At 43.2% G+C, this 23,155-nt stretch overlaps 1 protein-coding gene and 1 pseudogene across 1 annotated transcript; one reads left to right on the forward strand and one right to left on the reverse strand.

The window, feature by feature from the left end:
- Positions 1–668: 668 nt before the first annotated feature.
- LOC119353380 (xylose isomerase) lies at positions 669–5,271 on the forward strand. Its single transcript, XM_037619994.1, has 21 exons — positions 669–819; positions 1,212–1,292; positions 1,404–1,514; positions 1,609–1,683; positions 1,784–1,913; positions 2,009–2,100; positions 2,629–2,679; positions 2,778–2,857; positions 2,935–2,989; positions 3,064–3,165; positions 3,285–3,336; positions 3,457–3,502; positions 3,578–3,633; positions 3,829–3,880; positions 3,967–4,046; positions 4,138–4,208; positions 4,335–4,375; positions 4,464–4,563; positions 4,649–4,720; positions 4,801–4,878; positions 4,994–5,271. The coding sequence occupies exons 2-21, from the start codon at positions 1,230–1,232 to the stop codon at positions 5,027–5,029; spliced, it is 1,443 nt and encodes a 480-aa protein (XP_037475891.1). The 5' UTR covers positions 669–819; positions 1,212–1,229; the 3' UTR covers positions 5,030–5,271.
- A 1,026-nt stretch (positions 5,272–6,297) lies between these two features.
- Positions 6,298–22,174, reverse strand: LOC119353381 (annotated as a pseudogene).
- Positions 22,175–23,155: the final 981 nt, after the last annotated feature.

Genomic DNA, 23,155 nt, shown 5'->3' on the forward strand with positions numbered 1-23,155 from the left:
AACACATCGTCAGAAATTCTGTAATAAATTTAGAAATAATGCGAGCACCCAAAATTTAAACCTCGATAAGCTAGGATACCATTGTCCCTCCAATCATCTAACTCCATATTGGTTCGCAGGCAGTAGTAGGATCAAAGCATCTTTTCTCCGTTAGGCCGCGAGCCCATCGTGATAATCAACTATACGCCGTCGCATGCTCATCCCAAGATCAAATCCAAGAGCAGACGACACGACACGACACGACACGACACGCCCGTACCAACCAGGCCATCACCGTGCGCGCCCGCCAAAGCAGTCTCCGAAAAAGCAATACGCCGTCGCATGCTCATCCCAAGATCAAATCCAATAGCACACGACACGACACGACCCGACCCGACCGTACCCCATCACCGCGCGCGCCAGCCGAAGCAGGCTCCGGAAAAACAATTTACTGTATTTTTAGGGGAAAAGACAAATTTCGAAAAAGAAAATCGAAATGAAAAAGAAATCGAATCGAAGTCTGGTAAAACGAAGGCCGCAACAGAAGCAGGCCCTCCCGGTCCCGGGGCATGCGCGAGCGTAGTTAGCCACTGTTTCGTCCGGATAACAACCCCACGTCGCTCGATCCGGATAATGACACGCCGATTTATCGCGTCAGCCGCCGCCGCGCTATATAAATAACCAGCGGAGAGGGGCAGTGGACTGCACACGAGCCTCCTCTGATCCGAAGGAGAAAAAGTAACACTTCAGCCACTCTCCCCTAATCCCTATCCGGCCGCTTAACCAACCCCGCACGGATCGCGGAGCTGGTTGCCTCCCACTTCTCCGGCGGCCGCCGCGGTGAGCTCCCCCGACTTCTTCGTCCTTTGCTTCCTCCTCCGTATCAGTACCGGCTAGCCGGCGCGGCCAGCTCCGGCTGGAGATGAGATCCCCGCCGGCCTCCTCGACGTCGCGGGGTATCAGCGCCGTCACTTCGCTGCCGCAAAATCCCATCTGAATTCTTGCTCATCGCCAATCCGTCCGGGTTTGTCGCGGGTGTCACGTCTTAGCTGCGCGCTGGAGTACTGGTAGAGTTCTAGTTCTAGACTAGAAGCGATTTTATCTGTAACAGGATTGGGGATTCGATCGACAAGCTGGGAATCGGGACCCGCGGATAGAAAAAAATTCACATTTCTGGCCTACGGAGTGGATCCTCGCGTCACTGATCGATGCATACATTTGTTTTGTTTCAGTTGCAGAGACGTTTCGGTATGAGGAAGGGCGCGGAGCTCTTGGTCCTGCTGGTCGCGTCGTCCCTCTGCCTGTCCGCTGCGGTGAGCGATTGCCAACTTTGCGGTCTTCGTTGATTTGAATGATTGATGCCCATGGCGATTTGATCCATGCGCTTAACCTGATCCTGCTTCTGATCTGGTTGCGCCTTGCAGATTGCCGCGCAGGAAACCTGCCCGGCCGACATCGACGCCAAGTGCGGCGATGCCGCTTCTGATGACTGGGAGGGCGAGTTCTTCCCCGGCATTACCAAGATCAGATATGAGGTGAGGCCATTGACACTGAACTGAAACAGATTATGTGCTGTCAACGGGTTGCTTTCAGTTTTATAACATTTGTCCTTGAACAATTGTGTGGCAGGGTCCTACCAGCAAGAAGCCGCTTTCTTACAAGTGGTATAACGCGGAGGAAGTGATCCTTGGAAAGAAAATGAAAGTATGATTTGCAGAACTATGTCTTTTTGTTAGCAGATCTTTTTTAGTTTGCTTTTACATCATGTGCTACAGTAGGATTATATATTCGTTCTGTGCTATAGGATTGGTTGCGGTTCAGCGTGGCGTTCTGGCATACATTCCGGGGTACTGGAGGAGACCCTTTTGGTGCAGCCACAAAGAACTGGCCTTGGGAGGATGGCACCAATTCCTTGGCCATGGCTAAGAGAAGAAGTATGATAATTATCTGATCTTGTGATTTAGGCCCAGGCGTTATGAAATTGCATATTTGTTGGAATCAACAACTTATGCATTGAACTTTTTTTCAGTGAAAGCTCACTTCGAGTTCATGGAGAAGCTTGGAGTTGAGAGGTGGTGCTTCCATGACAGGGACATCGCCCCTGATGGCAAGACACTCGCGGTATGATTTTATCAGAATGATTCCTGAAGTTGCAAGTTGCAACCCTGAGTTAGGGAGTTGAGACTGGTAGTGCCGGTACTAGAGCAGTTTGATATGATTATTTACAAGGAGGACATGTCTATGTTTTCAACACAAGGAATATGGTTGCTGATGTTGTACAGCTAGTTTTATACTTGCCCTGTGACTGAAAAGAATACTCCCTCCAATCCATATTAATTGTCGCTGATTTGGTAAATCAGCGACAATTAATATAGATCGGAGGGAGTACTTGTTTTGGATCATCTATTCATAGAGCACAATAGGACCGAACTGATCATCATAATTTACAAGCAACAACAAGTAGAAATGAACTTTATTCCAGAAGATTGCTCTGTCTAAAATAGCATCTCAGGGTGTCACTGTAGTTTATCTGAAAAATGATGTCACCATAATATATCTCAAGACTGTCGCTGTATATTGACTACCTTGGCTCCTAGGCCCTGAAAGGTCAGTATTCTCTGTCTTACGGGTCTTCTGTTCACATTGCAGGAAACAAATGCTAACTTGGATGAGATAGTTCAGCTGGCAAAGCAACTCCAGGTTACTGCTACAACCTTAAAATGTTTCAACATTTAGTTTTCCTACAGTACAACTTTTTTCCGCTCTTTGCTCAAAAATATACTCTGAACATCATGTAGAGTGAGACCAATATAAAGCCATTGTGGGGGACTGCACAGCTTTTCATGCATCCACGTTACATGCACGGAGCTGCTACTAGGTGGGTACTAAATTTCACTGCATTTGTGAATTTGAGTTATGACTTGGAACTAAGCAAGGCCTTCACTGATGCTGCAGCCCAGAGGTCAAGGTGTATGCTTATGCTGCTGCTCAAGTGAAGAAAGCTTTGGAGGTCGGTTGTGTCTGAATATCATAGGAAGCCTTCCTTTTGATTAGTTGTTTAACTTGATTTGTATTCCCTTCCAGGTTACTCACTACCTAGGCGGTGAGAACTATGTATTCTGGGGTGGAAGAGAGGGTTACCAAACTCTTCTCAATACAGATATGAAGAGAGAACTTGAACATTTGGTATGGGTTAGACATACTTATCTTTTTGTGTCTTTCTACTTGGTGTAGTTTGTAGTACAAATTATGTGTAAATGTTCTAAAAAAATTCTAGATTTGATAAATCGTTCTTTGTTGTCCAGGCTAACTTTCTTCAGGCTGCTGTTAACCACAAGAAGAAGATTGGCTTTAATGGTATGCAGTGCTATACTTGATGTTCTGGTTCGAGTCTCCCAAATTTGACAGTAAATAGTTTGATTGTTCCGCTTTATGATAATTGGAGATACTGAGTGTCTGAATCCCTTTTTTTTTCAGGAACATTGTTGATAGAGCCTAAACCACAAGAACCAACAAAGCATCAGTATGTTTCTTGTCTGGAGAATATAGGAAAATGTTAAGAGGACTGGAAAGAATAATACTTACTTTTTGCTTGCAGGTATGACTGGGATGTTGCAACTACATTCTCTTTCCTACAGAAGTTTGGTCTTACAGGTAATCTTTGAAATGTGGCCAAAACAAATCATTTAGTATCACCATTCCTGTTTTTACGTATGTTTATGTTTATATTTGCAACAATTTTATGCAAATGAAGCACCGGAGTTTAACCATGTTTTCCTGAGAATCATCTTAGAACATTCTTTCTTTAAAATAAAATGGATTCTTTTTTTTAATAATTTGGTGATACAGGAGAATTCAAGATAAATGTCGAGTGCAACCATGCTACTCTCTCTGGGCATAGGTAAGTTTCTTGCTCGCCTAAATCCAGTCATGACAGCTTAAAGTTATACAAGTACTATAACTGCATCTAAAACTTGTGTTCTGCAGCTGCCATCATGAGCTTGAGACTGCACGCATTAATGATATTCTTGGAAACATTGATGCAAACACTGGTGATCCACAAGTTGGTATGTGTGTAGTTCATATAATGGCTGTGACTTGTTAGAATCCCTGTTACACGCTTAGTAGCTTAACATTTCAACTCTTACATGTCGGCAGGTTGGGACACGGATGAGTTCCTTACAGACATTTCAGAAGCTACCTTGATTATGTCAAGTGTAGTTAAGAACGTGAGTGGAATTAATCATTTCTTTTACCTTTTCTGAATCAGAAGTCTCTTGTACAGTATCATGTGTTGGTTACCATTTCATTCAGGTAACAGTGCTCATGATTTGTTCTGCTTGATACGGTTGCAGGATGGACTTGCACCTGGTGGCTTCAACTTCGACGCCAAATTGTTAGCTCTCACTATCATTGCTGTTCTGTGAATTGTGCTTTGGTTTGACAGAAACTTTGGCTGACATGGAATTGTTTTGTGGTGACAGGCGGAGGGAGAGTACTGATGTTGAGGACCTGTTTATTGCCCATATCTCTGGGATGGACACCATGGCCCGTGGCCTCCGCAATGTTGCCAAGCTGATTGAGGTAACTGGGGGCTAATTAGTTCATGACCTGGTAAAGTTTGCACATGCCTTTACCTAAATGGAAGTTCTGTTTTCGATGTTATTAGGATGGTTCCCTGGACGAGCTTGTCCGCAAGCGCTACCAGAGCTTTGACACTGAGATTGGCGCCATGATCGAGGTACACAAATTAGCAAGTTTGGACTTGTTTACTCAAAGAGATTGAATTGTGGTGGTAACACTGGCTATGGTTTGAAACAGGCTGGGAAGGGAGACTTTGAAACGCTAGAAAAGAAGGTCTTGGAGTGGGGTGAGCCAACCGTTCCATCCGGCAAACAGGTAAACGGAGTGATAAACCTAGGCCGCTTGTCTTTCACTGCATAATGCAAATATATCTCTTGCGCTGACTGACGATTGTTCCTTACGACCTTTTGTTGCCTGTTTTCCTATGCAGGAACTGGCTGAGATGCTGTTCCAATCCGCTCTGTAGATGACAGCCCACGGTTCTAGGAATAAAAGCAAGACCACGCCTTCGAACGCCCAGTCGTCCTCGTCACTATGGGTGATGTTCTATAGTTAGGCCTCCATGCAATGAACCCTGTAAACAAACTGCATGGAGCTGAAAATAATGTAACCTTATATCAGAATTAAACTTGTTCGCCAACATGGAGTTGGGCTGAACTATGTTCCAATTTTCTCCCTGTGTTTCACCCAGATGCTCATTGGTCTTAAGGGTTTGTTGGTTTGAGCCCAAGCTATAGCCCTACTAATATTTGGCTAGCAAATATTTTGGTCAAGGTTTTGGTTGTCAAGCATTGGCAACCATCCAAACAAGAGTCTAAAATTTGGCTAGCAAATATTTTGGTCAAGGTTTTGGTTGCCAAGTATCGGCAACCATCCAAACAAGAGTCTAAAATTTGGCTATGGCAAAAAAAAGTATGGTTGGTTTAGGTTAACATCCAAACATAAGCAAGGGCCTACAGGCTCTGATCATTGTTTTGTTTTCTCTCTTCTGAGCGAGAAAACTGTAGGGAGGCCCTAGCCCCCATCAGCAAATTTTATTAGAAGGGAAATATGTACTTCTAAGCAAATATAAGATGTTTTAGCTCACTAGAGGTAGTACAAGAGAGAATATTAGTATACAACAAGAGCGTGGGGGAGAATGCACAAGAATTTGAGGCTCAGAAAGGCTCATCAAACTGTGCAAGCCAGAGTTTAAACAGGTAGCAAGCTCACCCACCCTTCATTATGTAAGAAAGCAAGAAGAGATCCCTCCTAAACCTTTGGGGGTACATTTGGATTTCCAGTGTGGTGAAGGAGGGAGCCTGGATGCTTTGAAATTGGGTCTTATCAAACTTGGCAGTGGATTCTAAAAAAAAAAAAAGAACTCGGCAGCTGAGAAAATAGAAAGTGCTCATACTCTTGTCAAAATCAAGCATGAGGATATCTAACAATACTTCTTTTGCTGGTCGTCGGTCTTCAGTGCCTCAGAGCCATACTTCTTTTGCTGGTGGATTGCACATCGATCTAAAAACCTCCTGAATCTGATCCTTGCTCACCTGGCCATCAACAGATCTAACAATATAAGTCAGAAAAATATTCATGTCTGACAAAAAGTTTGCTCATACTATTACATGTACGAGTACTCTCTTCAAAACTACAATCCTTTCAAAATTAAGCATGAATACGCAACCATAAGGTATCACGACCTTTGAATTTCTAGCACAGGGGGGTGGTCAAGACAGAAAACACCATTCGGAAACAAACTGGTGGGTAACTTTTTCTTGCCCTCTCAAATGAGGATGTGTGTTGTTACACATTATATACTCCTTTGCTACACACACTGGTACATAACAATGCTATGAGTTACAACAACATAATTACAGTCTGATTGTACATTTTACAGATGTACAATGTACAAGATATTAACAACAAGAATACAAAGTCAGAATAGCTCCCCGCAGCAGAATGGATAATAGCCAGCTTCTCCAGCGGATTCCGAGACGACTCTCAACTCCTTCTGAATCTTCCGACGCTCATAGAACACCGGGCATGCAAGCGAAACACACTTGACCCCACTTTCCATGATCCAGTCCGCGCCGCCACAGTGGCCACATACCTGGACAGCATTCAAAAGTTACCTGTCAGCTGAAACAACTTGTCTTAAGGGATTTCTGTTTCATGGACAACATTATTAAACAACTCCGCCTATGTTGTCTCAACATAGCCGGTCCCAAGCCCGGGTAAAGGAGGAGGGTTGTGATAGGCTTGGCGAGCCAACGTAAAAACTCAGCCACTCTTATGGAGATGAAACCCAAAAGATTTTCGTTGGGGCGTAACCCTCTCAGCGACGCGCCACATCGGAACCCGGGTGTGGTGGAAAATGGGCAAGGGCCGGGCCGTCACCCCCAAGTGGCGCGCCGTATCTTGATTCGGATACGGTGGCAAGTGAGCGAGGATCGGGTCGTCGCATCCTTAGTGGCGCGCTACATCGGCGCCCGGATGTAGTGGAAAATGAGCAAGGGTCTTCGCATTTGACTCGACGAGTGCGAAGGGTAAGGAAGCTAGCCGAGCCTAGGAGGATTCGCTTAGGTAGCTGGAACGCAGGGTCTCTGACAGGGAAGCTTCGGGAGCTAGTTGATGCAGCAGTGAGGAGAGGTGTTGATATCCTTTGCGTCCAAGAAACCAAATGGAGAGGACAGAAGGCGAAGGAGGTGGAGGATACCGGCTTCAAGCTGTGGTACACGGGGACGGCTGCAAACAGAAATGGCGTAGGCATCTTGATCAACAAGAGCCTCAAGTATGGAGTGGTAGACGTCAGGAGACGTGGGGACCGGATTATCCTGGTCAAGCTGGTAGCTGAGGACTTGGTTCTCAATGTTATCAGCGCATATGCCCCGCAAGTAGGCCACAATGAGAACACCAAGAGGGAGTTTTGGGAAGGCTTGGAAGACATGGTTAGGAGTGTACCGATTGGTGAGAAGCTCTTCATAGGAGGAGACCTCAATGGCCACGTGGGTACATCTAACACAGGTTTTGAAGGGGCGCATGGGGGCTTTGGCTATGGCATCAGGAATCAAGAAGGAGAAGATGTCTTAAGCTTTGCTCTAGCCTACAACATGATTGTAGCTAACACCCTCTTTAGAAAGAGAGAATCACATCTGGTGACTTTTAGTAGTGGCCAACACTCTAGCCAGATTGATTTCATCCTCTCGAGAAGAGAAGATAGGCGTGCGTGCCTAGACTGTAAGGTGATACCTGGGGAGAGTGTTGTACCCCAGCATAAGCTGGTGGTTGCTGACTTCCGCTTTCGGATTCGTGTCCAGCGGGATAAGCGTGCCAAGGTCGCTAGAACGAAGTGGTGGAAGCTCAAGGGGGAGGTAGCTTAGGTGTTCAAGGAGAGGGTATTTAAGGAGGGCCCTTGGGAGGAAGGAGGGGATGCGGACAATGTGTGGATGAAGATGGCGACTTGCATTCGTAAGGTGGCCTCGGAGGAGTTTGGAGTGTCCAGGGGAAGGAGAAGCGAAGATAAGGATACCTGGTGGTGGAATGATGATGTCCAGAAGGCGCTTAAAGAGAAGAAAGATTGCTTCAGACGCCTATACCTGGATAGGAGTGCAGACAACATAGAGAAGTACAAGATGGCGAAGAAGGCCGCAAAGCGAGCTGTTGGTGAAGCAAGGGGTCGGGCATATGAGGACCTCTACCAACGGTTAGGCACGAAGGAAGGTGAAAGGGACATCTATAAGATGGCTAAGATCCGGGAGAGGAAGACGAGGGATATTGGCCAAGTCAAATGCATCAAGGACGGAGCAGGCCAACTCTTGGTGAAGGACGAAGAGGTTAAGCATAGATGGCGGGAGTACTTCGACAAGCTGTTCAATGGGGAGAATGAGAGTTCTACCATTGAACTGAATGACTCCTTTGATGAGACCAGCATGCGTTTTGTGCGGCGCATCCAGGAGTCTGAGGTGAAGGAGGCTTTAAAAAGGATGAAAGGAGGCAAGGCGATGGGCCCTGATTGTATCCCCATTGAGGTGTGGAAAGGTCTCGGGGACATAGCGATAGTATGGCTAACCAAGCTTTTCAACCTCATTTTTCGGGCAAACAAGATGCCAGAAGAATGGAGACGGAGTATATTAGTACCAATCTTCAAGAACAAGGGGGATGTTCAGAGTTGTACTAATTACCGTGGAATTAAGCTGATGAGCCATACAATGAAGCTATGGGAGAGAGTCATTGAGCACCGCTTAAGAAGAATGACAAGCGTGACCAAAAATCAGTTTGGTTTCATGCGTGGGAGGTCGACCATGGAAGCCATTTTCTTGGTACGACAACTTATGGAGAGATATAGGGAGCATAAGGACTTGCATATGGTGTTCATTGACTTGGAGAAGGCCTATGATAAGATACCGCGGAATGTCATGTGGTGGGCCTTGGAGAAACACAAAGTCCCAGCAAAGTACATTACCCTCATCAAGGACATGTACAATAATGTTGTGACAAGTGTTCAAACAAGTGATGTCGACACCGATGACTTCCCGATTAAGATAGGACTGCATCAAGGGTCAGCTTTGAGCCCTTATCTTTTTGCATTGGTGATGGATGAGGTCACAAGGGGTATACAAGGAGATATCCCATGGTGTATGCTCTTTGCGGATGATGTGGTGCTAGTTGACGATAGTCGGACGGGGGTAAATAGGAAGTTAGAGTTATGGAGACAAACTTTGGAATCGAAAGGGTTTAGGCTTAGTAGAACTAAAACCGAGTACATGATGTGCGGTTTCAGTACTACTAGCTGTGAGGAGGAGGAGGTTAGCCTTGATGGCCAGGTGATACCTCGGAAGGACACCTTTCGGTATTTGGGGTCAATGTTGCAGGAGGATGGGGGTATTGATGAAGATGTGAACCATCGAATCAAAGCCGGATGGATGAAGTGGCGCCAAGCTTCTGGCATTCTCTGTGACAAGAGAGTGCCACAAAAGCTAAAAGGCAAGTTCTACAGGACGGCGGTTCGACCCGCAATGTTGTATGGCGCGGAGTGTTGGCCGATTAAAAGGCGACATATTCAATAGTTAGGTGTGGCGGAGATGCGTATGTTGAGATGGATGTGTGGCCACACGAGGAAGGATCGAGTCCGGAATGATGATATACGAGATAGAGTTGGGGTAGCACCAATTGAGGAGAAGCTTGTCCAACATCGTTTGAGATGGTTTGGGCATATTCAGCGCAGGCCTCCGGAAGCTCCAGTGCATAGCGGACGGCTAAAGCGTGCGGAGAATGTCAAGAGAGGGCGGGGTCGACCGATTTTGACATGGGAGGAGTCCGTTAAGAGAGACCTGAAGGATTGGAGTATCGACAAAGAGCTAGCTATGGACAGGGGTGCGTGGAAGCTTGCTACCCATGTGCCAGAGCCATGAGTTGGTTGCGAGATCTTATGGGTTTCACCTCTAGCCTACCCCAACTTGTTTGGGACTAAAGGCTTTGTTGTTGTTGTTGTTTGTAAGGATTGTTGCACTTCAAATAGTGGTCAAGTACATTAAGAAAGACTAGAATTTCAATATTTCTGATGCTTAGTTCATGTTATACAAAAATGTCAAGAAACATAAGTGTTAGTTTTAATTTTAGTATTCCATGCAATGATTTCATTTTCCAGTGGGGAATTCAAATAAGAGAAGTACTCCCTCCGTTAACAAATATAAGAGCGTTTAGATCACTAAAGTAGTGATCTAAACGCTCTTATATTTCTTTACAGAGGGAGTATAAAACTAATAAGAACTTACAGCAGCAAGATGTTGGATTTCTCGCTCCAATTTTGATGTCCTGCCAGTGACTACAGTGGCAACAACAGCTTCATTTTTCAAACAGTAACTGCAAAAAGTTTCTGATCCTTGAACTGTATCACCACAGATAGTACAGTGGCTCGACATATAATAAGTATCTATCCTGGCTACTTTGGCGGACGGTTTCTTGTTCCATCCCAATCGGATGGAACTGCTATCACGAGAACCGTGACCCAAAGCAGACTGGCGTTTCGCGAGTGTTGACCGTGTGGGGCGAGGCATCTCCTTAAACCATTTATTTAGGTTAACACCTAGGAGTCCAAAGACACGTTGTAGTGCTGGAATAATCTGTTTGGTTATGTAATATAATTCATTTAACCTATAAGGGGATCCAACTTCTAGCAGACCATATGGATTAATGACCATATCGACGAGACGAGCCCCTGGTTCCCCATGGATAACAACATAGGGCACTCTCTCTGCATAACGTGGTTCTGCCCGTGGATCAGACAACATTGCTTTTGTTGCAACAATTGCTGCAGGTGGCAGCGAGGACGCCCTTGCACTGTAAGTACCAAGACGAACCTCCTTTGCAAAAATGAAGTCCTGAATAGAAACTTTTCCTGATAATATCCGTGTCCGTTGACGCTCCACATACGATTTAACCTGCAAGAATAAAAGGCCATGAAGCTATATACCTGACACTGCTACAGGGAAGACCCTCCTCGTAAAGTCGAAGAGATTAAGAAACACCCCTTACCTTGACCAAGTCTTGTTCTTCAAACATTATTCTAAGAGATCGTTCTAACATCTTCGCAACCGCCGGGCATGTATCTCTCCGCACTGTCTCAATCCCCTTTGCGTCAAAGATTGGCTCGTTCTGTTCGGGGTTTTCATAGCTATAGCCAACATATCTCTTCTTTGTAAGAAGGAAACAGGGATGGTACACTTTCTCAAACTTCAAAGTGACTGGATCCGGATTAATCGCAGTCACTAAAGAGGCAATTTCCTTTCCTATTCTGAATGCTTCTTCCCTAGATCGCCCTTTTAGAAGAACAAACATACTACAGCAGAAATAATTAGCTTCGTACAATATTTAAGTATAATTCAAAGAAAATATCATGAGAAATGCACAAAAATACCTGTCAGTATCACCATACACAACCCTAGCATTCCATAAGGGATGCTGATTGACAAATGATATTGCTGTTTCAAGCGTTCTACGACCACATTGAACAATGCTGTCTGCAAGCTCTGCACAGGGCATACGACCACTGAACCCAGCAGCTGTGTAACCATACGTTACATTAGCTATCAGCTTCAGAGCAAGTTGCCGAGCATTGAGTATCTGGAAAATAAATACATTACCATTACCATTATACATTAACCCAGATTTTCTAGTAAGTCATATCGTATCATACTTAATCAAAAAAATCAAGAAATTTAGGGCTTCTGTAAAATGTTCAAGAAAGTATAGAAGCAAATACCTTCTGCAGAACCTTCTGAGATGGAGCTAGCTTTTTCAGTGCTTGCTTCACCATAATTCTGGTTGACAGTATCTCCTCAAGAAGGCGAGGCACTACACCTTTTCTGACCTGCAGAATGGCATTGAAAATGTGTTCAAAAGGTCAGTCTGGTGCGAGATGCTCATTCCTTGTGCACGCCTAACAATGGGAAGGAGTGTGCAAAAGATAAAACAGTGTCGGGATGTATAGAAAATGCAGCACTAAGCAATGTTTTCAAGAATATAGCCACTATCAACATAGTCATCCGTAGATGGTATAACAACTATATGTGGGAGGTATTTCAATATTGCCTGTCAACTGGTGGTACTTAGTCTAGCATCAATAGGAAAAGTACTAGATATGATATGACTGAGCGACACAAGAAAATCTGCAATGTCCGAGAGTAAACAAGATCATTACCTCCGGTTGCACATACAGAACCCCATTTGGAGTAAGAATCAGCTGATTTTTCAGATCAGCGATCGTATGCGGATCGGCTGAATATGAGCTGACACCAAGTACACTGGACTTCGACGGGAAAACTTTACCCAAGCAAGTAGAATAACATAGATTATATGCTATTATCATGGAAGGATAAAGAGATTGAAAATCCAATACGAGAACTGGGTCAGAGTAGAAAGCTGATTCTGGTTCCATTACAAGTGGCATGCACTCCATGGCTGGCTGAGAAGCAACCTGTAAAGTAGCACTGGTGAATTGTTAAAATGCAGGCAAGCTACTAGAATATATGCACAATAATATCCAAAACATCTTAGCAGTGATTCAAAAGCAGGCTGACTAGGCTGTCTAGGCGATTGGCGTTAGGGTCCGCTACAATTTGACCATAGTTCGCCCTCTAGGCAGCCTGAAACCTAGGCGTGTCAAAGTCGATCCTAGTTGCGACTTCGGTCACTAAGCGAGGTGGCCCTAGGCGGACTACAACAACTAGGCAGGTGACTAAGTCGAGTATACAGGGGGCAAGGGCGCTCGTGAATCCCAAATCTCACAGGATTTGAGGGTTAGGGTCCGGGCAACTTCCCCAAATCCTAATCAGTCAAGAGATAGGTTAGCAGAAAATATATCACATTTCTAGTTCGTGTGAAGAACCAGTGTTCTAAACCAGAAAATTCCTGGTGGCTTAGAAGAACAGTCCCTGTCTAATCTTAAGCCTGCCACACCCTTTTCTTTGGCAATTTACATAAAGCAAGTTCATTGACCCCGCAGACAAAATGGCCGGCTTTGCCTCTTTGGACAAAGAGCCAATATAAATGTTATACCTCTCGGTAGGTATGCCAATGAACAAGAGCTGCCATTCTTGCATTTGTTTCTTAGAACTGGTGTTACTAGGCAAAAGCGGCTGAGTATCTACGGAAGTATAGAACATGTCTACGCAGAAATCGAGTTAAATTTTGCTAGGAGACAAAGAATTGCACCTGTTGGTTTCCTGGGGAAATTGCAAGGTAGTTCTGTGTATGAGCCAATCTCAAGAGCATAGATTCAACACGAAACTGAGACCCTCGTGAAAGAACAGAGAAGAAGTCAATACCAAACACACGAGCAAGTTCAGATGTCCGATTGACCTGCATGGAATAGTCAGGTAAAGTTTGGAGCAAACTTTTTGCTACAAATATTCAGGTAACTTAAAAAATATCAGTTACTAGTTGTTCCGGGCATAACATCTTAACCAAGCTTGTTAATTTGTAATTATAACAGGTGTAAAACCAAAAATGACAGGCTGCCCAGTTGATAAAACATCTCATATGGAAAAACCAAGGGAGCTCTCAAGTAACCATATGTTGATGTACTGGCAAGAATGCAATGAAGGGAAATTCATTTACCAGGTCAAGTTGATTTATTATTTCAAGGTTGAGCATAGCTCTGCTGTTAACATATTCTATGCACCGGTGTCTTCCTTGTCCAGGACCTGTTGCAAACCATCGATTCAATGTCTTGTTTGGTACTAATGGTACCTTTCGCCTCAGGACTTCATCAGCCACAGCTTCAAGGGAGTAATTGTTAAGCTTAACTTCTCCACGCATGAGACGCCATAAGTTTAGTACAATTCTCCCACCAACATGTACACCACTAGCATGAGTATGACTCCAATCATTCTCACTGACATCCACAATAACATCATCGGCAGGAGATGCTTCAGGCACCTGACTAGACTCATGGGCTAGATTCTTAGGTGGATATTTTGACTCATGTGGTAGTGTCCTTGAGATTCTTTTCAGTAAGCCTATACCCAGATAAGCAGCTCTTTCAGCAAGAAATCCTAAAGATCCTAACTGAATCTCCCATCCAACTAGGATATCTGGATCAATTGAACATAATGCATCGATAAGATGATACAAAAGATTCCTCTCTTCCGGGAAGACATCGACACTGCAACCAATAACTCCGTCAAGGTTTCTGCAGTTACAAGAAAAGAGGCATTAAATACATCTCGACCCAACAAGCTAAGATTGTACACACTTGAAAAAGAACCACCAAGCCAAAGAAGAACAATTACATGAAGACGCAACTCTAGAACAGCAAAATGTCAAGTATGCAGTTTATGTTCCAGAACATGAATAAAGGAAAGAAATCAAATTTATATGTATTCTTCAGGTCCAGAAGCATGAGAAATGAATAGAAAATACCATTAACCATCACAGTAAGCCGGCTATTTTTCTATTAAATCCTTAATAGTGGACGGTGTGGAAGGAAAGGAATAGCAGGGTGCTCCAGGATGAGTCCCAGACTTCGGTTGCTAATGGCATTATAGCAGAGGCAGATTGATGGCGGTAGGTCTCCCACCAAGGGTTGCAAACGCCTCTGGAAGAAGTAGCTTAGGTTTTTCGTTTGTGTTGTAGTTCTCCAAAGAAATTAGTAAGTTAGCAACCCAAATTAGCATACTCATGCATGCCAAATATGACATCCGTTGCAATTGTCACCACCCTAGCCATGTTGATGTCACTCATCTAATATCCAAGGGAGTGGGTCACATGGCATAATAACTACTAAGACTGTAACTGAAACGGCAACAATGGCAACTGGCCTGTCACATTTTACAGAATTCTGCTGAGTAGAGCAGTTAACTTACTGATATGGGCTTCTGCAGAGTTCACTTTGACAAATACAACTAAATAGATAAAGGGTCTCAATGAACAGAAGAGGAAAATTCAGAGACACAATTGAAATCTAAAAGAAACCACCAACAAATTACTGAAAGATCAAAAGACGTCATACAACCTCCTCCCCTGTGATTTGTCATTGTTTCCACGTATAAGTACACGAACTTCAACAGTATTGTCACCGTCATCCTCGACAGCCAAAGATACAACATTGATGGCATCAAACCGTGGATCAGGACGCAGCTCTGCTCTGCTTTCCGCAAATACCTGTCAAATAGTGGGAAGAAATTTCAAGAGGTCACTCTACCTTGCCTGGTTTCCCATACTTTGCTGTCAGTAATCATTACCAAGTCAAAACTGTCTTGGTCATACAACATAGAATCTCTAAGAACAATTCATTACCACCCTGCTACCTAGGAGGAACGAAGAATATAGTCGAACCTCTATGCTAAGTATCGTCAGTTGTTGTCCACCACCGGTGCTAGCAGGGTCACGAAATCCAATTTGACTGAGAGGTGTGAGCTTATGCTTCTCATCTTCAGCTGAGATCTGGGAAAAGTCATGCCAATCATCCAACTTTTTATTTTCTTTGTTCGGCTGATCAGATTTCATCATAACTGTATCAATGAACGTTGTTGTTGTATGCTCAGAAGCAGATCCGGGTACAGGAGAATTGGCCATCAAAGGAAGAGCTTCCGCATGTGGTGTAGAAGTAGGATGGTGTTCTATTTCCTGATCATCTGTAACATTCTCACCACAGTTGAAGTAACCTAAAATGATACGAGTAGTTTGTAAGGAAGCCAGTAAACTAAATTGCAATTAATATATGCAGGAAACTACTTATACCAGAGACACTAATGGAATAAGTGTGTTGAGGTAGCCACTGGCCCACAGCTGCTGCAGATGGCGGTGAAAATGCATGCGTCAGCAAATATAGGACTGATCCATCATTTTGGAAATGAGTTGGAACACCCAAAGTATCAGATGTGAATTCACTACTTCCCATATACTGAAATGATCCATTCTCCTTATTCTCTTCAGCAGTCTGATTGAAAAATGGAAGGGGGTCAACCGATCCCAGTTTAGCAGCTGAAAAATAGCAGAGAATATGTATAATATGAGGTGAACAGTCGTACTAACAAATTGAGTAAACATAATGTTGTACCATAATAACATGGTACCTCAGGTGAGGTAACACAACAATTTCTAAAATTTACATCTGAACAGCATACCAGCATCACTAGTTAAAGTAAATTGCATGCACCATGTTAAAATGAATATTCCTTGTGAAACTTACATTCAGGATGCTCAATGCTTGCCGAAGAAACCTCCGAACCAGTTGGAGGCTTCTGCGCAAATGTCATATGTACATATTCACCACCAGAATAAGACGTTTCTGAATTTGGAAGACCACTGGTGACGTCATGCACTTCTAATCCTCCAGAAATCACGATTCCGCTGGTTTTATCCTTGTTGCATGCTGCAGTTCCAGAACAACCAAAATCTAACTTTTCAGGCTGAAAAGATCCCCTCCGCTTCCTCCTCATTAAATCCCTCACAGAAAGACAGGCTGAGCCATGTTCACCTATCGAACCAGAAGATTCCTTGTCATTGTTGTCTGTGGTATCACAAGAGTTCTTCTCAGTTTTACTCTTGTAAGAACTTGGATCCTCAGTTGGCATTGCACTGCCTGAAGAAAGTTTAACAGGACCATCAGCATTTCCATGTGACCGCTTTTTAGTAGAAAGAGGCAAAGAACCCCAGAGAAGTTCAGTACATCCATGCTTACTTGCTAACTTTGAACTATTTTTACTAGATGAGTAACTAGCTGTTCCTATTTTTCTTCTAGTAATTTTACCCTGATCATATTCTTGGGGGCCTTTCTGTTTTTCATCAGAAGACCCATCAATCTGAGGAATAGTATTGGCCACTGAAGTACTCTCATCAAGCATTGGAGAACTGTGGTAAGAGTTCTTAGCATTCAATTCTTCTGCCCCAGTCATGGGTTCAAGTGTATCAAGAATATCCTGGCACTCCTGCTGAGAAGCACTATCGAAATCCAAGTGAGCAGACTCTAAAGCAAATTCAATGGACTTCTTGGAGAACAAAGGGCTCAGAATGACTTCATTGACTAATTCATCATCAGTTGTTGGCTCCTCTCCAGCCTGTGAGGAGGCCATCCAGCTTAAAAGCCCAAGTGCTTCAGAATCTACATGCTACAAAAGAAAGTGACAAGAGGTGCTATATTTATCAGGAGAAAGTAAAAACACATTCAAATCGGAAGCATAATATGCAAATGTAGCCAGACAAAATACACACACGTAATCCCAAGAAGGGAAATATCAGAACCCACATCTAAAATAATTGGCAAGATCAAAAAGTGACCCTGGACTGGCATCCTCTACCATCTGAAGTACTCACTTCATAACAGACCTAGAATTATCTTCCAACCTCTCGAATTAGACCATTAGTGTGGCTTTGTTTGGCGTGGTTATGGTGCTTGTCAGGCATTTATTCTGGGACCACCAGGAGCACCAGCTACCAACAGCCAGAAGCCAAACAATGCAGTTCTTCACCTTACAACTATTTTAGGTACATTATATAGGTTGGGAAAATTGGTTCGGCATGTTTCTTATTTATAAACTGCTTTGGATAACACTACAAACTGACCCAATAATATATGCATAACTTAGATCAAGCCATAACCAGATAACTAAGATCTGAGAACTACCTTTTCATGTTCGTCAAATGACTGAGATGTTCTTTGAGCAGAATTATCACTACCAATATTTTCGCAGCAGTCATTTTGTGAGAATGTGATAGTCCCAACAACATCGGTCAATGATTTAAAGCACCTCTCAAGCTTTTCAGATGCTTCAACGGCAGAATCTTTGTGATGGGACCCCTCCTCTTTTGGATCCAACGCAGAAAGAGCACTCTCATACTTAATACCATGAATAAAACTTTTAAGAACAGCATCCCGCGGTGGTCTACCAATATCAGCAGGTTTTGTTTCATCCAGTAGTCTTAAGTGCTCAAGTTCCTAAGCAAAGCAGGTATGAGAGGTTTAGCAATAAGTAACAATTTGCAGCATATGTGCACATAGAGCAGGAAAGATACCTCCCAAATTGCTAAAAGCGACTGAACCATTTTGGTATCTGCCGTTGTTTGTGACAGAGAAGTGTACATCTTATACTTCTCGTTTATGATTCCTACAAGCGGAACCGGAATTTGTAGCGCAATTTCTGGATTATAAGTTTATAACAGATAGTAGCTGTTAGAATGTAGCAAACAGACCTTCTACTCTGGAGTCAGCTTCAAGCATCATAAAAGTATGTCGTTTTCTGAAGTTCGAACTGGATCCTTCCATGAAATGTGAAGTTGAAGAATCGCCCAGGATTAAAGCATGTGGCACTGTTGATGATGTCCAGATAATTGGGTTTTTCATCGCAGCATTATATGAATGTGTCTACATTTTTAAGAGGAAGGTAGAGTTTTTTAGTAGAAGCAATGGATAATGTATATCCCACGAAAAATAACATAGATTCAAATGGAAATCATTCGATATAGACATAACAAAATCCATAGAACTTGCCTTGTGCTCCGATTCATCAGAAGAGTCCACCTTCCTATGCAGAGTCTTAGGATGAAAATCACCTGGCAATGGAGGGCGGAACTTGAAGTCTGTGACATGTACATGGCCCATTCCATACAAGTTATAGTCGATCTAAAACATACATTGAACAGAAATATCATCTTAGATCACTCAAATATATATCAAATGTGTCAAACAAGACTGGCACCATCAAGTCAGGAATATTGTACTTAAGTTGTATGCTTGTGCAAAAGAGACATAATGGCAATAGTCTTGCAGTTCAGGACATCCATAAAAACAGAATAAGAAAGCATCGCTCTCACCAAAAAGTGAAGAAGATATGGAATGTGTGATTCATAAGGCTGGAATACTCTATCAAGAACAGCACCGCCCTGAAACAAAACAGCTTGCGATCAGTCCCGGCAAGGATAGCATAAAACTTTACATAAAAGAGATTCCAATTTCCATAAAAATATACTTACAGTTGCATGGAATACCACAAAATACACCGGTGTTTTAAAATTAAGAAACATTCATTACAAGAGAGAGGTTGTCATCCATGCCAGCTCTCTAGATGATTTGTTATGACTATACAACTGCCTAGCCCTGCCTAATCGGCCATGACACACTAGGCGCTTGTCTAATGTCTTACTAGCGCTAGCACCAAGGTGAACACTACTGATTTCACAGCTTCAAGCCATGAAAATTTCTGTCATAACTCTGTTCGCCATAAAAGTTACAATTTTCCACTAGTGTACAAATCGAGTAATTCTTAAATGCATAGCTAATGGACACAGATCAAAAGAACAATAGAGAGCAATGATGTAAAAAAAACATTGCACCTCTCTTACTAGAGTAATTTTGCAGAAATTAGTGAAACAGAAGATACATGATCCAGAAATGAGGAGATAACAATATTCCTCCAGTTCAGACTTATCTACCTATCAGGACATAATTGTAGTCATGTACCCATCCATATGGAAATACTAAAGCCACAACTTAAGCAGAAGGGAGCTTCAATGTATCATACCAATAGATGGGTCGCGGCCCGAGAAACCTCATGAGGATAATATCTTTAGATTAATCAAGGCAATCAGTTGCATGACAAAGTCGTGGAGGAGAACAAAATGCAGGCATACATTCATTAAATAAGAAAAATAACAGAACATCAATTGATTACATGCACCTGAAACCCTGCATAATTTGATCTATCAGTTTGCACAAGAAAATTTCTATGACAACATTTGGTTCAAACATTTGATGCTAAGTTTTCAGTTAAAACAGAAGGTAACTCAGCAAACCACTCAACGCTCATGACTTCCTAAGTTGTCATCAGGGTTCAGGAATATGCAGTCATAAAGAAAGGGATATTTTTCGAGTAATATTGTCAATACACAATGACATGGATATTTCACGATTTCCACTTTCCTGTCTTATGTAGCTACCTCAAAATGCTTGTAAAGTATTATGTTTCACAAATAAGTCCATACCAAAAGGTTAAAAAATGGTTTTCAAACAATCAGATGAACTATGTTCATAATTTAATATTTTCCAAGACAATAATAACAAGAAAAGGAAGTGAGAAATGATTTACACAGGTTCAAACATTTGTAGCAAAAAGAAATGATCTGTAAATGATTAAATTGTGGATACAGGTAGATCTTCACAAAAATCTCCTCGGATGAATGATAACCATACAACTTCTTTGCTCGAACAAGGCTACATCCGTGGACATGCTTCCTTTTTGCTGGGCCGCGATTCTGCAGGGGAAATGATGATACTCACGAAAAGAGAAAGTTAACATACCAACTAAGTGGACTCTACCTGTAAAGTTTTCTCGAGGTCACTCAATAGACCAGTCATACATGAATTCCCTAAAGAAAAGAGAAAAAAGACATATTAATTTCCCCTGACCATCAGATGCTTTTCTTGACACGGATGCCCCTTTGATCAGAAAGAAAACCAAACAAGTGCTACTAGGTCTCGTTCAGACTAAGAGTTCATCCTATCCTTTATGTTATGTAACTATGTCGCAAAAGTAAAGTAGAGCAAGCTTTTAACATGTAAATTAATGTTTTTAACAACAAATCATATTAGTACCTCGAACAAACAGTTAGAAGTGGTAATCCGTAAGACCTTAACTACCAACTATATGAGAAAGTAATATCTACAAAATTTACAAGACGTGCAATAACAACTGCCTGGTAAGAAGTTGAATGCAGCTGATATGAAATGATAAACATCATGTAGAACAAGAAAGAGCTCATATAGTAAACGGAAAAAGGAACGGTAAAAACACAAGCAATCTTATAAGGGGTGCATATCTAGAAAATGCAGTTACCTCTTTCAATATTATGAAGTAGCTCCTCTGGGCAAGGTACATACAAGTACGGCAGGGACTGAATACCAAAAGGAGATTTACAACTTCAGACTATTACATTAGAAAGTAGATGAAACATTGTGTCGCCAGAATACAATAGAGATTACTATTTAATCATCAACTACTGGAGTATATGATACTCCCTCCGATCCATATTACTTGTCGCAGCTTTAGTACAACTTTAGTACTCCCTCTGATCCAAAATAAGTGTCATGGTTTTAGTTCAAAATTTGAACTAAAACAGCGACAAGTAATACGGATCGGAGGGAGTACAACAGTTCATCAAAGACGATAATAGGTTTCAAGGGAAGAAGACATGTGCTGTGAGATTAAAATTCAAAAGCTTAACCAGTGTCCCAATTCCCATTACCAAAAGAAACTGGTACAGAACTTCCAGTTGGACTGCTGACACAAGTAACAGAGGAAGCAATAACACAAACAGCATTAGCTGTATGAACACAGGCAGCATGGACTCTCAAGACAAACATCGCAATGGGTGCAAGTTTGCACAGCTACAAATAACAAGCAAACCTCCCTGAGGGAAATGGAATGAACTTAACTACTGACCAGACCAGAGCAACACACCCCTGAATTGCCACACTGCTCTCTAATAACTGGCATGCTGAATTGAGCTTCCAAGCATCGAATTCGGTGTGCCACACTGCTCTTTGGTAACTGGCATGCTGAATTGAGCCTCCAAGCATCAAATTCGGCGCGCCGCACTCCCCATTCCCTCCAAAATTCCAAAACCAGGCAGCCAGGACTACGTGGCGAGAATCACGCAAGCATACTGAAATGTGAAGAGTGAAGAACGGTAATAAGGGCAGAGAGAAGGGGGGTACCCACCTGGTGGATGTGGAGGCAAGTCTTCTGCCCCGCGGGGGTGGAGCCGTAGATCCTGATCACCGGCACCTCCTCCACCTCCTCGCCTGCGGCGGCCACCAGACAGTCAGAGAATTCAGCGCGGCGCGGGAGGAGAAAAAGTTCAGAAAGGGGGCAAATGGGGAAGGGGGCGTACAGTGGAAGGGGCTGTAGGAGATGTCGAGGCCGGGGACGGGCGGCGCCATGTAGTAGTCGAGCGAGACGATGCGGACGCTGAGGACCTGCGAGGGGGTCCCCGGCGGCGAGGGCTCCGGCGAGGAGGGATTCATGGTCGCCGGCGAGGAGGGCGCGGCGGGCGGGCGGGCGGTGGTTTTATTTGGGGGCGGTGTGGGTTCCCGGGCTCCGGCTCCTTCCAGAGCACGCTGCTTCCTCCACTTGGGTTTGACTCTGTGGGTCGGCGGGTCGCCAACTCGCCATCGCCTAGTTGAGGGGTTTATTAAGGGCCGTAGCCCACGAAATCGATCCGTTTGGGCCCATCACCATCTCTCGCTAAACAAAACCTTAGACCCTTTCCTTTCAAAGGAAAAAAAACAAATTTGGACCCTTTGGGCCGAAATCACTAGCTAGTTAAGGGTAATCTCTTGTAAAGGTCACTCCCAAACCTTAAAAAAAAGTCACTCTCTACCTTCAGAGGCGACAAGTGATGCATTGTAATTTCTCAAAAAAAAAGTAATGCATTATATGTGTGTCACTTGTTGCAACCTGAGAGTTTTTTTTTCGTACATCCTTTATTCAAAACATTTTTTATCTCTTGAACCATGCGTCCAAATACCAAACCATTTTCACCGATGGATTTCTTGCGTCGAGAAATTAGATCTCATGTTAATAGGCTTCAACTAACTTCATTTTTTAAGAAAAACAAATACCCAGAAAACATAATCCGAAAGAAAAATGAAAACCAAAAAAGCAGGTTCACATAAAAAATGAATACCAGAAAAGGAAGAAAAAGCTGAAGCCCGGATGCAACGGTTACAATTTAAAAAAATTGAAATCACAAACTATGTTTTTTCAGAAAGCACAGTTGTGCTTGTCGCGGAAGCAAATCTGTGCCTCTTGTGAAAGCATAATTTTTTTTGGAAGCACAACTATACTTGACAAAAAAAACTCCAAAACATGGGAAAAAACCAAGAGAAAACCAAAAGGTTGAAAAAAAACCGAGAATGAACCATCTAAAATCGGCAAAAAACAAGAAAAATCCAGAGGAAGCGCCCAACACACGACATGTGGCGGTGGATGGACGCACCACATGGCGTACACCGAGGGCAAAAAAAGTGACCCTTGCAGAAGACCCCTAAGGGTCAACCGTTGGTTAGTTGCTCCCCCTTTGGGCCTATGTCGCCTATTTTGTTCGTAAA

The sequence above is a fragment of the Triticum dicoccoides genome, chromosome 2A (assembly GCF_002162155.2).
Source record: "Triticum dicoccoides isolate Atlit2015 ecotype Zavitan chromosome 2A, WEW_v2.0, whole genome shotgun sequence".
NCBI classification, from domain to species: domain Eukaryota; kingdom Viridiplantae; phylum Streptophyta; class Magnoliopsida; order Poales; family Poaceae; genus Triticum; species Triticum dicoccoides.